The sequence below is a fragment of the Haemaphysalis longicornis genome, unplaced genomic scaffold (genome assembly GCF_048455015.1).
Source record: "Haemaphysalis longicornis isolate Haplotype H1 unplaced genomic scaffold, Haemaphysalis longicornis Haplotype H1 scaffold_181, whole genome shotgun sequence".
NCBI classification, from domain to species: Eukaryota; Metazoa; Arthropoda; class Arachnida; order Ixodida; family Ixodidae; genus Haemaphysalis; species Haemaphysalis longicornis.
Window position 1 is genome coordinate 20,643 of NW_027526283.1, and position 13,892 is coordinate 34,534.

Here is a 13,892-nt window from a genome sequence, read left to right on the forward strand (position 1 = left end):
AGTTGCTGTAGTGATAAAATTACTGATACGGCGCTGCCTCCACCTGTTAATCGTAGAATAATTTGATATAGGAATGATTTGGCTACTTTTTGGTGTACAGAACCATGTCCAAACTAATTGCGTTTGAATGAACAAAGAGCTTGTCGCAATTTATTTCTTCTTTAAGAATTAATCGTGGAAACAGTGCATGTACCCTTCTCAGAAGCCTTCGTACCAAGGCTTTGAATTTCAACCCTCAATAGGCTCCGGAATGATCACCGGGTGGCGCTGCACTCTCCCCTCCGGGGGAGTATGCTGGGGCGGCCGCCGATTCGGCACGTGCTTTTTTCGCTGCGCGCGTGCTGCATTTCTCGTGCAGGGAAGAGGGCTGGGTAAAATTTTCTTTCGACTTATGAAACCGTACGCATCAGCACATGTCCAGAAAATTCGGTTTAAACGTAGAGTATATAGTGAGTTCATTTTTGTCGCGTTTGTCATGTCGTCTGCTACAGACGCGCCGTCTGCTACCCACCGCTCGACCGGCAGATTGCCCCGACGATTTCAAGGGGGGAAGCGCGTTGTTCGGCGGCTGCTGTCTTTTCGTCTGCAAGGCGACAGCTGTTCAGCTTGACACAGCGTAGTTTTCTCTTGTTTGTTACTTCCTTCGCGTGTTCGCGCTTCGGACATTCGGATTTTATGGACTGCAGCAACACTGAGGCTTGCAAGAAATGTAAGATAAACGTGATTGATTATGGTTAATAGGTTATTTCTTACTCTTGAAACAATCAGCTGCATCTTATAAAAATGCATTAGAAAGGCAAAGGCTAATTAAGGGGTGTAGCGCCGCATTTCCATTTCAGTTGTCCCTGATGGAATTTTTGTTCGCAATGTTTGTCACCCGCTTGGAGTACAACTATGGGTTAGAGTGACAGTTTGTGGAAACAACAGAACAGCTTGTGGTGTATAACTTTTAATTACTATTAATACGCAGAATTGGGTGTATAACTCTTTTAATTACCAGTATTTGTAAATGTGGGAGAAACAAAAAAAAAACGAACAACACGCAGTCCCGTCGAGAGCACAAATTATAATAACAAGAATGAACGGAGCTACTACAGCCAGTCAAATTGCTAGAAACTATTTTTCTTTTTCACCCATGCAAAATATGAACCTATTGTGCCATATATGGACGGTATCGAACGGCACCAGCTAAACAAATCCCAAGTTAATAGCCGAAAACAATCATTGGCAGCGCGCATTAAAAAAAATAGTAGAGGGGAGGACTCGTTAGAACACTAGTTTGCATTTTCAAATCCAGGAAATGTAAACTGAAAGTGCACACATACAAACAAAAATGGGCCAATTTATTTCACCTTTCGAACCACAGTGATCCGTGCTTACTGTCTTTCCTTTTGGCGCACTTTCGCTGGGAATTCGTAGAATTCAACGGATGGATTATTTTCTTTCGCCTTCTTGTTAATGTCGTGGCAGCTGACCATGCAACAATATGAGGGGTTTGCTTGGCATTCAGTTTTACCACCTTAGACATCGCGAAACGACTGCGGGAACGTCCGCTCTTTCGCCCCGCACACCCGATCCGAGGGAGACACCCGCCGGCCCGCGCGGTTCGTCGCACGTGCAGCTAGCTCGCTGTGCACGCTGTCGCACTCCCGGACCCATTTCCGCCTTCCCCGACCACTCGAAGTACCCGTCCCCCCTACTCTGGTATGCGAACAAAGCGACTGCCACCTTCACGAGCCACTTAAGCCAGCACGTACAAAGGGCGGCGGAAAAGCCGCTCACTCCCCCGAAACGAAAAGGACGCCGCTTCGCGATACAGTCAGCGCTGCCCTCGCCCGGCAAACTTTAGCTTCGCCTCCCTATTGTCAAGTTCACTGACGCACGAACATTGATGAAGACTCGTGCATGCCGTTACTCACTTAGGCAAACAGGTTGTGTGCTATTCGGCCTTGACCCAAATCACGAGACTTTGTTAAATAATTATGATGATTCAGGTAATACATAATTGGGACTGTTGTTGTTGCAGGTTGGCAGACCTTTCTGAAGCACCACATTTATGAAGGCGAGTTGAAGTTGCGGGTTCAGCCAGAGACAACAGATGCCAAGTACGATCCAGCTGGCACCGACCGCTGTCGTGCAGGGTGGGTATAAACTTTTCTTGTAGTATCTGGTGGCAACAGTGTCTGGCGGCAAGTGCTAGAAAGATTCTAAAGATGCGGTAATGAAAGCAGCATTGCAGGCTTCCTTTCTCCATTTTCTTGTGCCTAGTAAATTGTGAGCCGTTGCCTGCTCTGCTATGGGCGTGTGGTTCAGTCAGCCCAGCAGCGTGTGTGCCTCAGCAGATGACACAAGCATGAATGCTTGGAATTATTGTCTATTGATCGTTGCGCAGATAACTGTTGTCAGTGAAACTGCTGCTCTCATTGGCTGATGTCACTGCATCTGCCCTCTCATTGGCTCACGCGACCTCCCCAGTGCTGCGCTGGATTCCTGAAATGAAGTGTGGTTGTAGATAGAGGAAGGGTATATGCCTGCAGTGTAATTACAGTAGCAACAAAAAAGGAGGTTTGCTGCCAGAAATACCGTCTGAATTCAGTGCATATCATGCTCTGTTTGCTGAATCGTAGCTGCCTTGCTATTGTGTTTAGTAGTTCTTTGGCTATGTTGTACCATGCTGTTGGTGGCAGCATAATGCCACTAAAATGAAAGCTCAATAAACGTTTTGCCACCACTCTACGAGCAGATTTAACCTCATTTCAGCACTGCATGCGGAAACTGCAGCACTAAAATGGAGTGGCAGTAGTTTTCACTAACCAAGTCGTAAATCAATCCTGTCTTGAGTTGGTTGCATATAACAAAAAAAATGTTCAGATGTGGTGAATGCTGGCAGTCCTAGAAGCACGAAATTGAGCCCATTAAGTTTTTTAATGAGTTTAAAACCCTTCGAAATATGAGAAACAGGTGTTCTAAAAGGTAGACCTGGTTTCAGTTTTAAATGAACAGTTACAGTTTTCTTGGCATTTGCTAAGGAACAAAGTGCCACCTTTGGCCTTCAGTCTTTGTTTGTTTTGTGTTTGTTTGTTTATTTAGGCAGAGTACAAGTACACCGTGCAAAAACAGAATATTTTCCAATCTTCTGCCAAGGCGAACGGGGCAAAAGGCGTTTGAGCCCATTTGATCGAGCCCGATTGATCGAGCCCGATTGGGCCGCCTGACGAGGCCCCGTCCCTGTTGTAGCGCAATGACAGCAGCACTAGCAACGCACATTCATCCGCCAGTCAATGAAATTATGAACACGCAACAACCAAATGACAACATAGGCAAACTATATCAACGCAATTGTTGGTTATATAAAAACAATGACAAATCACAAAAAACGTATAATGATAACAGATATATGCTACGCAAAAAGACCTTGACTCTAGTGGCACTTGTTCACAATTTCCACACAAAACAACAACAAAAAAGATGTACAGAACTGCAGAACCGAAATAACTATCACATCAGTTTAATCAGGAGTTTTTTTGCTTATGGCATTGCATAAACAATGAAATTAGGATACTAAATTTTGTTGTACATGAACTGATGTAAACAATTTAACAAAGCAGTCGTGTGAGTCAACACCGAAAGCAAAGACTTCCGTGTCCAGTCAATTTTTCTCGCTGTTGCAAGAACATCTTGTGGAAATTTACTTTTTTTGTGTTATACAATACGATCACAAATCATAAGTAAGACTTTCTTGATGCCAGAACCTAAACAGTGACCTTGGGCATCTAGGCCCCTTTTAAAGGGCCCTTTAGCAATGCCCTATATGCCACTTGGCCCTATATGTCAATATGCCGCAATAAGCCCTATATCCCATTGTGCCCTATATCCTGCTTAGGCCCTATATGCCTGTATGCCACTGGCCTTTACAATTCGTGCCTTCATAAGGTGTAGCACGGAAAATGGTCGTGGGAGCAATACAGTAAAACCTCATTACAAGAGTCACTTAAGGGACCCCAGAAACGTGTCTCTTGTAACCAAGGTCTCTTGTATGCAATGTTGCTACTATGGCAGACATAGGAAAACCAACCAAACCACTTTAATTCAAATGTCACTTATAACCGTCTCTTGTAACGAGATTTTACTGTACCAAGCTTTGGCCACACCCATATGAACCCGTGTGGCCTTCATATAGATAACTAGAAATGATCTTTGCCTCACTGACAGCATGCACTGCTGTGCGCAGCCAAAGATGTCTAGTGGACCTACTCATCTCTAGCCAGCTTACAGTGCTTTTTTGATTACAAATGGTAGACATTTATTTTTTGGAAATGCTGACCTACTAAGGATTCTTTTCAGTGAAAGATAGTTATTGTCACAATCAAAGAAGGTCTACATGTAGTCGTAAATGAACTTAACCTGGCTGACCTCTGTGTACATTCGAATAATATGTTTTCACACCAACAAGGCTCCTAGCATGAATGATCGACCCGCATAATGCTGCGGGTATTCCCTCATTTGAACTCTGGCACATGGTGATTTTGCCCTGCTGGGGAAGATGGGGCCTAGACAGCGAGTTAGTGTGACAGCTGATGGGGATTAGGTTCCGCCGTCAGCTGAGGTGTCATCTGCAAGACCTGCTGGCCCAGTAAATGCTGGTTTTATGCGCTTAATCGCCAACTCTCAAATGCGCATGAATGCAGTACATGCCTGTTCATACTTTCACAGTGATTTGCATTTGCCTGGAAGTTGCATTGTCAAAGCTAAGTCCCCTCTACCACTTTTTCTACTTTACATCTCCCCTGAAAAATGTAACCATTTCGTCAAAGTTATACTGTACGTGCAGATTGCAATCAACTCAGATAGGGGCAGTGCATCAGAGCAACCTGCAGTTTTCAATGTAGGCACAGTGTTCAGAAGCAAGGATGTGGTTTGGGACAGCAATAAAACAGCAACACAATGCACCAAGCTGTTTTCATCCACTTTTCTTCTGTTTTGAAGTGCTACCGATAAACGATGAATGCCGATCACCAATGTGGTTGGAAGCTTAGCTGGTGGTCTTTTTCTGTGAAATGCAAGAGCTTCTGTAGTGGGGGGTACTGCGCAGTTGCAAGGAAGAGTTGGTGGCTGATACCTGAAATAACAGCCTTCCACCACCTACCCCACTCCCAAGATCACGGTGTAAGCGCCTGTTTGCAACATAGCCATTGCATATATGTATCATGCTTGTGATATCGTGAGTGACATAAGTATCAGTGGAGTAATTCCGCCCTTGTTAATCCATCAGCAGAGTGTAAGTTTGGGCTATTTGCTTCATGACTGGTTGGGAAAGAACAGCACCAAAACGGGGACAGTGAATGCAAGACACAACAAAGGCGCTATGTCCTTGTTTTAATCCCTATAATCTCGTGTTAATCAAAATTCTTGTTTTTTATCATCGATCCTGTTAATCCTTTAATCCTTGTTTTTCTTCTCGGACTGCAGGTGTGAAGTTTGCCTCTCACCGCCTGCCGACATTCCGATGCAAGACTTTGCCAGCTCAGACGTGAGCCCTGCTGAGAATAAGCCATGTATGTTCGCCAGCAGGGGCGCTGGCAGTTTTGTTCTCTGCATTTGCTTTGGCTTGAGAAAGCCAATTATAAATTTGGTAAGAGCTGTATGCCCAGCCTAAGGACCTCTGGGCTGCGAAAGCTTAAAAAACTATATGAACACATTGAATTATCAAACAACTTACAGAAACAGCTAGCAGAGACGATGCAAACAGTTCAAATTACTTAAAGTTTTGAATTCTTGAAGGTCGGACTGATGAGTTTTTCTCAAAACAGTTACAGCTTTTGAGGCATTGACGTGTTTGTGCACAAACATGCACAGCAACCCAGGCCCCTTCCCTTGGTATTGGGGCTTGTGGCCACAGAACGTTGACTATCATAAAGTTTGATACAGCTTAATTAAATGAACGCTGCACGTTTGTGAAACCATACTTATCGATCTTAAAAATGGGTTGTGATGAACCTGCGACATCAGTGTGCAGCCTGGGAACGCAGGGTGTGAAAGCAAACTTGAATCACCTTACACAACTCGCATAATAATAGTCAATGTTGCTTGAATACAGTTGTTCAAGCTTGGTGCTTGTCTTTGTTGTTATAGTCATTGTGTTAGACATACTGTGAGCACTTCTTTTTGGCCTGCTAGCAGTGCCTTTACGTTGTTAAGGAGTGAAACCAGTGTTGCATCATAGGGCCAGTTTTGAATATTCAAGCACTTGTGAACCGCTGTGCACCATTTGACAAGTGAGTGGGAACCCCGGATGCCTACAAGTATTGGTGAAGTCAAGTGTAAAGTTCTGTTGGTAATTACATTTTTGCTCAAGTTTAGTGTTTTTGAAATGCTCTTTAAAGGGACCCTGCAACACTTGCCATCGACTACTAGTAATGTGTTTTGGGATAAAGTCTATTGTTCCAGAAATCTCCTCCCGCAAGAATTATGAAAATCCGTTCACAATTGACGAAACTACGCGCGATGAGAAATCGCGCATAATCGTTCCCTCTCAACTCGACCGCGGTCAACGCGACGAAAGCTGCGTGCTCTCTCCTGGAAAGGGGGGCGGCTCGCGGCGTTCTCTTCGGCGGCCTTCGATATATCACATGCCGGGTAGTTTTCTCCTTTTCTCCGCAACGCGAAGGGGCCTATTTCCGGTCTGGTGCCACAGAAAAGCAGGCATGGGTGCCGGCTCGCAAGTGCGCGCTCGGGCTGTTGTGGCGTTTTTAAAGCAATAAATGTTTGTGGTCGAGTGGTCCCGTTGAAAGGGAAGTATTGAGCTCATCACTTGAACTCCGCGCGCACTCAAAACACAAAAAAACGGCAAAACTGTGCCTACAGGTTCAGGCATAGAAGAGGTTCGTACACAGCGATGACGACTACGGAAATGGGAGAATCTAGCCACGAAGTTGACCAGTGACAGCCGATCGGGCAGCCATGGCCTATGTGACGTCCCTTAGGCCATGCATAATGAGGACAACTGAAGAGAGAGCGGTTGGTTTTTCTGCGTCTTTCACATCGATTTGCGCGCTCACCGCTTCATGTGCACGTGTAATATTTGGCTCAGGTATTCCTGGCAGTGTATTCTAAACGTCGCGCAGGTTTACTTGCACTGCTCAAAGAGTGTTGCAGGGTCCCTTTAACAAAGGAGTTTGTGCATCACAGAAAACAGTGGCTAGGAAATAACATATCCGACTTGCGTATTACAGTAGAACCCTCATTATACGACTTTCTCGGGACTGTGAAAAAGCGTCGTATAATGCTGGCGTCGTAAAATCTGAACAGCAACAATCACGCCTATAAAAACAGTTTCGCACAACGGGTTTGCAAAAAATTTCAATGCAAGCTACAAACTAATGCTTTGCAGCGGTCGGAAACCCAAATCATTAATAAAAGTAAATGCAAAACGAATAATGCAGTGCAGGTGCCCATCATGCTGTAATAAAACGAACCTTGTATTGATGTCCATTGCCGCTGCGCAACAGGAGACAGCAGCGAGGAGAGGGGGAAAGCGTTTGTGCAGATGAGTGGGTGGCTGCCGGAGGGGAGAGAAGCGAAAAGTGAGACGGAGAAGAAAGCTATGCTGGTCAGAACCGATTGAGCGGGCTCAAGGTCTGCGGAACAGGCGCACAGCACTTTCATTTCATCCACTGGTCAGTCATGCGCTTTGCGTGGGTCGTCGGATAATTCGGGTCAGGCATGAAATCGCGTCAGCTAACCGAGGTTTTTAGTTCATTGTTTATACAAGTACTTCACCGGGACTTGACGAGTCCGTGGTAAAACTCGGGTTGTTGTGAAACCCGGGACATGTAACCGGGGTTCCACTGCATTTACTCACATGATATTTGAATGTTAGATGTTTGGTTACCAGTGCCTAGCTACTCTAGGTAAAGTTTTGCCACCTCCTAAATTCTACCCTTCTATGACAAAAATTTTGTAGATGCGACTGCCTGCCGTAGTTTGAGTCTGGGAGCCGCATTTGAAATTTTGTTTCGTAACAATGGCAGAATGTGACTGCGCTTCTAGTATTTTCTGGATTCTAACATTGTCGTTTATCCTTGTTAAAAGTATATATACCGCATTGGTTTGAGAGATGAGCTAAGCTTGTGTGTTTCCATTGTAAGTACGTTGTATTACAGAGACTTGCGCGACACCTGAGATTATAACGAAATCTATGCATGGGAACCGGGCTACCTAGCCCTGCCGAAAAGCTCACTTTTGCTGCTGATTGATTGTTGGGTTTAACGCGCCGACGCAACGCAGGCGATGAGGCGCGCTGTAGTGGAGGGCTCCGGATTAATTTTGCCCACCTGGGGATCTTTAACGTGCGCCAAAATCTCGCACACACGGGTGTTTTTACCTTTCGCCTCCATCAGAAAAGCGGCCACCATGGCCGGGAATCGAACCCGGGACCTCGTGCTCAGCAGCACAACGCCTTAGCCACTGAGCCACCGCGGCGGGGTTCACTTTTGCAGCTGATTTCCTGCTATTATCTAACTTATCAGCACTAGCTGTTGGGGAATTCAACAGACTCCGTCATGTTGGGTATGCTCAGGCCACTACCGCCTGCATAACATTACCTGATTATCAGCCGCTTTCCATGCCAGCCGGCGCGTGCCACACCATGGTTCAGCGGAGAAGCTGGCCATCTTATTGGCCCTATACATGGAGGCGTACGATCGCCATCCTGAAGCGATCGAAAGAGATTCGTGAACTTCTTTGGTCAAGTTGATGAACACATAGCACGTCAGACACCATTTTTTTTTGCCACCTGTACAAATGTCGTACATTTATCTCAACCAGAACTAGCCAGATAAGCAGTTTTTCATGGCACACTTCAGTAGAACTGCCATTTTGGCGTGAGTTGGCAAAGGTTGATGTTTGCTGAAACACATTCCCAAGGACGATGGACAAAAGGAAACGTATAGAGAGCACATGAACTGTGTGGTTCCTTTTTCTTTTGTCCATTTGCAGCATGAATTGGCCAGACGTGAGCCACACAATGTTCTGAGTACCATCTCAGCTGGCATTCTGCGCTAACACCCTTATCATTCCTTTCAACACAGTGCCCTCCTATGTCACACACATGATTCGAGCAGGAATGATTCGTTGACGGACTCTGTTTTCTTGTTACCACCTGCCCTCCCCTCTGCAGACTGGCTGGGCATCCAGGGCCACTTCCTGTCGGTGAGCTGTGCCCTGATGGCCAACCGGTGCGGCCGCAGTACGGCCGGTGTGGCCCCCACCGCACACCTGGGCAACGGCCTCATGGACGTCGTGCTCGTCTCCGACTGCTCCCGCCGCAACTTCTTACGCTTCCTCCTCGCGCTGGCCAACTCCGAGACGTGCAGCCCCGTAAGCCTAAGACCTGTGCACATCACGTCTGCTGCACGCGTGGTGCAATTTTGTTCCAAGAGGATGCCGCTTGAATGAACATTAGGGCTTCAGGAGGTCTGCAGGCAGTAGTGGACCTCCAATTAGACCATTCAAAATAAATTTGCTGTTAAAAGCACCGGAGTCAAAGCTGGGCCCTGAGGTACACCACAGTGGAAGGCTGCATCATTTATAAAAAATCCCGGGCCGTCTCCTTTACCGTGGAACCTGGGGAGGGGTAACGCATACAGTGTATAAGTGTATTCTTGGTGCCTTGACATTTTTGACAATGGAGATGAAACTGTTGGGGGGGTAGCAGTATACAGCTTTGCTGTCAAAGTCTCTTGTCTTTGAAGCACAAAGCTCTCTAGCGCGAGGCTTAAACGAGTGTCACGGTGTTTCTCTAGTATGCGTTACGAAGCGCTCCAGCACGAGGCGTAAACAAGTGCCCATTGTTTTTTTAAAAACAGGTTACATTCTAGCTTTGTAAACGAGTTTTGCGGTGTTTTAGTACCGTGACTACATAAGCCGATTACGACGACTACAACGACGACAGGAGACACCAACAGCCCCAGCCCCTAAGGGGCTTTGCCCCTAAAAGTGGAAACCGCAACAGTGGCTCAGTGGCTAAGGCGTTGTGCTGCTGAGCCAAAGGACACAGGTTGGACCTTGGCTGTGGTGGCCACTTCTTATGGGGAGGGAGGGGAAAAGCAAAAAAACTACGATCAAAATTTTGCCACACGTTAGAAATCCCTGCAGGGTCAAAATTAATCCAGAGCATACGGCATGCTTTGGAGCCCAGATGTAGCTACGGCGCGTTAGTCTTGAAATTTGAATTTTGGGAGAGTGGGAGGTAGGAAAGATCACGACGTTAGGACGTTGCGAGTAATGTGGCAAAGCTGCGCTGAACGTTTAGTTGGTGCAAGTTCACCGAGGACACTGTGGCAATAAACTAACTACCGCTGCTAACTACGGCCAAAAAGCGCTTGTTGCTCTGAAAGGTGCGCAGCCATAAAGTTCATAAAAGGCTTCTGCAGTTTGCTGAGAACATTGAAGTGGTCGCCTGCTGTTGCGTTCTTGACTAGATGGAGGCAGCAGTTAGATGGGGCGAGCAGACCATCTTTACTGGTCACTGGATATTAGTCGAAGAAGGAAAGTTACGTGTGGCTTGTCTTTATAGCGATAGCTGCAGCAGACAAAAGGACAGATAAGGGCACTAAGGACGTGCATGCGCAATGAACTGCAGCACCGTTCTCTCAACACCTACAAATCAGTTCTTTCTGTTTTATACTGGTAACAAATAAAAGTTTGAAAATTGTGTTGCTGCAGCATTCGTCATTTTATGCCCACCCCATCACTTCGAACAAAGTGCAGTACATATTGGGCTTTATGATTTTATAAGGGAAGAGCTTCTTCGGTGCTTGATGTAAAAAACCGGGAGAATTTATTCTTTGCATGGCCTTGTGGGCCCCTGGTTTTGGGGAAAATTCTGCTTGAAACTGTTCTTTTTTTTAACGTGAAAGCTTTCTTAGTGGGACCGATTGTGTCCTGTGAAAAACTAATGCATTCCTCCATAGACCTGTTGGTCGACCAAAAAGCTGCGATAAGACCTCTGGACACATAGGACATACATAAAACTGGGCGTCCATTGTGTTGAAATGGTTACCTGAAAATTGGGAGAAAGGAACGACTCTTGATAAGACAACACTAGCATCGATCATGAAGAAAGAGTACAATAGTATACCTTTATCTCATAAACCAGATGTCGGTATGCATTTAGATTGTTTGTAGATACGTTTACTTCGTGCATGAAAAGTCGTCGCATCAGTTTGTTCTTCGTTAGCGATTTGGCTGATTGTAGGGTTTAACGCGCCGACGCAACGCAGGCGATGAGGCGCGCCGTAGTGGAGGGCTCCGGATTAATTTTGACCACCCGGGGATCTTTAACGTGCGCCGAAATCTCGTACACACGGCCGTTTTTGCTTTCCGCCGCCATCAGAAAAGCGGCCGCCGTGGCCGGGAATTGAACCCGCGACCTCGTGCTCGGCAGCGCAACGCCTTAGCCACTGAGCCACCGCGGCGGGTGATTAGCGATTTGGGTCTTTGGAGGTTTGACAATCGCCTGGACACACTTTTAACGAAGGAGGTTTTGACGGAGTTTTGTCAGAAAGCTTTCGCGCTTTGGTAACTTTCTTTAGGAAGGGAGGGTGTAAAGGTTTTATTTTCAAGTTTGCTGAGCACCCTAGCCCGCTTCCGGTTCACAAAGAGCAGTACTTGGGAGCTGAACTAAAATGTCTAAAACTCGTTTTCTACAAGTAAATGTATTTACGCATTGAAATAGATACGCTACATTTTATCTAAGCTTGCAAGCGCGCAAATATTACTTATATAGGCAAGATGAAAAGCTCTTACATTCTGTTTGAAGACATTTTTTTTATTCCTCACTAGTTTTGCTTGTTGGTTTCTACAAACTACCCTATACAATCAAAGTCTTCTTCGAATTGCCTCGAGATTCGTGAAGTGATGTTTTACCGTATGAACTGTTGAACTGCAAAGCATACTTCTGCCCTATTCTTCCATGTGTGATCACGTGTGAACGTGTGAACACTGCATTGGGAAGCGCATAAACCTGGGTTGATGTGTTCTTCGAGAAACTGTGGCAAGAAAAGATCATCCTCTTACACTCTGCATTGCGAACCATGAGCATTCTTGGGGGGCTGCACCTTTCTTTTATGCTAATTTAGCCTCCAAGGAAACAGAAGTGAGGATATACTGGCAGATTTTTTGCCGTTTACCAGGTCTAAGTCACCACTAGACGTTTCACCTTATGAATCACAGATTTTTACAGCAATCACAGTAGCCATGACTCAGTTCAGCTGCTTTTTGCAATCTTTCTTTCTTGGCTGAAATAGAGAAACCTGAACCTCTCTGTGGCTTCGCTGTGCAGTGCGTAAGGCTTACCGTAGCTTGAAGGTTAGCATGTAAGTTTAAAGGGAAGCTGAAGCGCTTTCCAAAAAAATTGAGTTAGATTAACAGTTATATAGTTTCTTGTGCGCTGATTCCGAATATCACATTGAAATTTATCGTACATGAGTCCAAGTGGCATTTATCTTACAAAAAGCGCGGCCCCGTTTGAAAGACGCACGCTTTTCGTCTTTTGACGCCCCTGATTGGTTGCGCCCGTCATGACGTCAAAGGAGGACACCCTTCGGCCGCGCGGGTTGTCGGAAGCATTGCGAACGATCGCACGGTTGCCTTTGCGGCAATTTAGCTTGCAGTTTAATTTTCGCACATGACTGGAAGTTTGTTTTATAATTTCCCGTGCTGTTGGTTCAATTATCTTGGAGCTTAAATTTGCTTTACACGACAGAGAACCCCAAAGCAGTGACTGTGACGTCGACTAGTGGGTTCCATCAAAACATTTTTGAATTAGGCAACCAGCATAGGGGGGTTTTATACCTTATGTTAATATTAGGTACTGCCTTAACTCTTTCTTATTATACACAAAACCATTTATGCCGAAGATTAATGGGCGTTTTATAAACAATCTACCAGCGAAAAGCACGTACGTGCACTGCGCGAAAAAATAGCGTTCATGCGCTGTAAACGTATATGCGAGACACATCTTGCCGGTACACGCATAAACCGACAAGCAGACTCTGCTTCCTCATTTCCTTGGTTCGTTGTCGCCCACCCCAGCCCCGTTACTCATCCCCGTACACAGACCCACACGCGCGCGCCATTTCGGCGGCGGCACTACGGCGCCTCCGCGATTGCCAGCTGCACTTCGATGAGTGGCGTCTTACTGCTTCACGTGCATTTATTCTGAAAACACTGCAGCATACTAGTGCCTGCTCAGCATTATTGGCTGTAGTAGGGCTTGATTTTCGCTTGTGCGTTGCGCATTCTGCTACAAATTACGGCCACCTCGTTATAATTAACAGACCAGTCGGACAAGGCAGTTACGTTGTAGTTACGTTACTTTAGGTAACAATCACCAAACATTTGTGATAATGAATCGTTGGCCTGTTTCAGCATTTCTAGATTTAAGCATTTACCGCGCTAGTCGGACAGAGGCCGTATATTTACTCTTAGCTCCTAATTTTTTTAGTATCATCATTATATATATCACCGACTATCACTGGAGCACACTTGAGGCTCAGTGACAACAAGTGCTTGCCAGGTTATAATATGCAGCCACACGGAATCTTGGGCAAAAAATGAGGCCCCCGCAGTCAACACAAATTATGGCACTGGTGGTTCGGAGTGGTGTTTTTTTTTTTAATTCCAGACAAACATCACCTTATCGTGGCATGTATACTTGCAAAATAAGTAATCTGGTTGTCTTGGTTCTTTTACTTTGTAGGAATACTGTTTACCTCTTAGCCGGGAGAGAACTTCTATCAGGATTGGCCCCTTGTTTTAGTTTCGCAAAAAATTGTTTTTTTGAACACTGTCCTGAGCCCATAGGGAAAGAAAACCGACGCGTTTAACGA

General features: G+C 45.7%; 1 protein-coding gene across 1 annotated transcript in view; it reads left to right on the forward strand.

Annotated features, from left to right (window-relative positions):
- LOC144166681 (ceramide kinase-like) overlaps nucleotides 1–13,892 on the forward strand; it is a 35,782-nt gene that overhangs the window by 15,535 nt on the left and 6,355 nt on the right. The window contains exons 5-7 of the mRNA XM_077696196.1: nucleotides 2,027–2,141; nucleotides 5,470–5,555; nucleotides 9,179–9,378. Coding sequence (XP_077552322.1) covers nucleotides 2,027–2,141; nucleotides 5,470–5,555; nucleotides 9,179–9,378 — 401 coding nt within the window. The remainder of the gene's footprint in view (nucleotides 1–2,026; nucleotides 2,142–5,469; nucleotides 5,556–9,178; nucleotides 9,379–13,892) is intronic.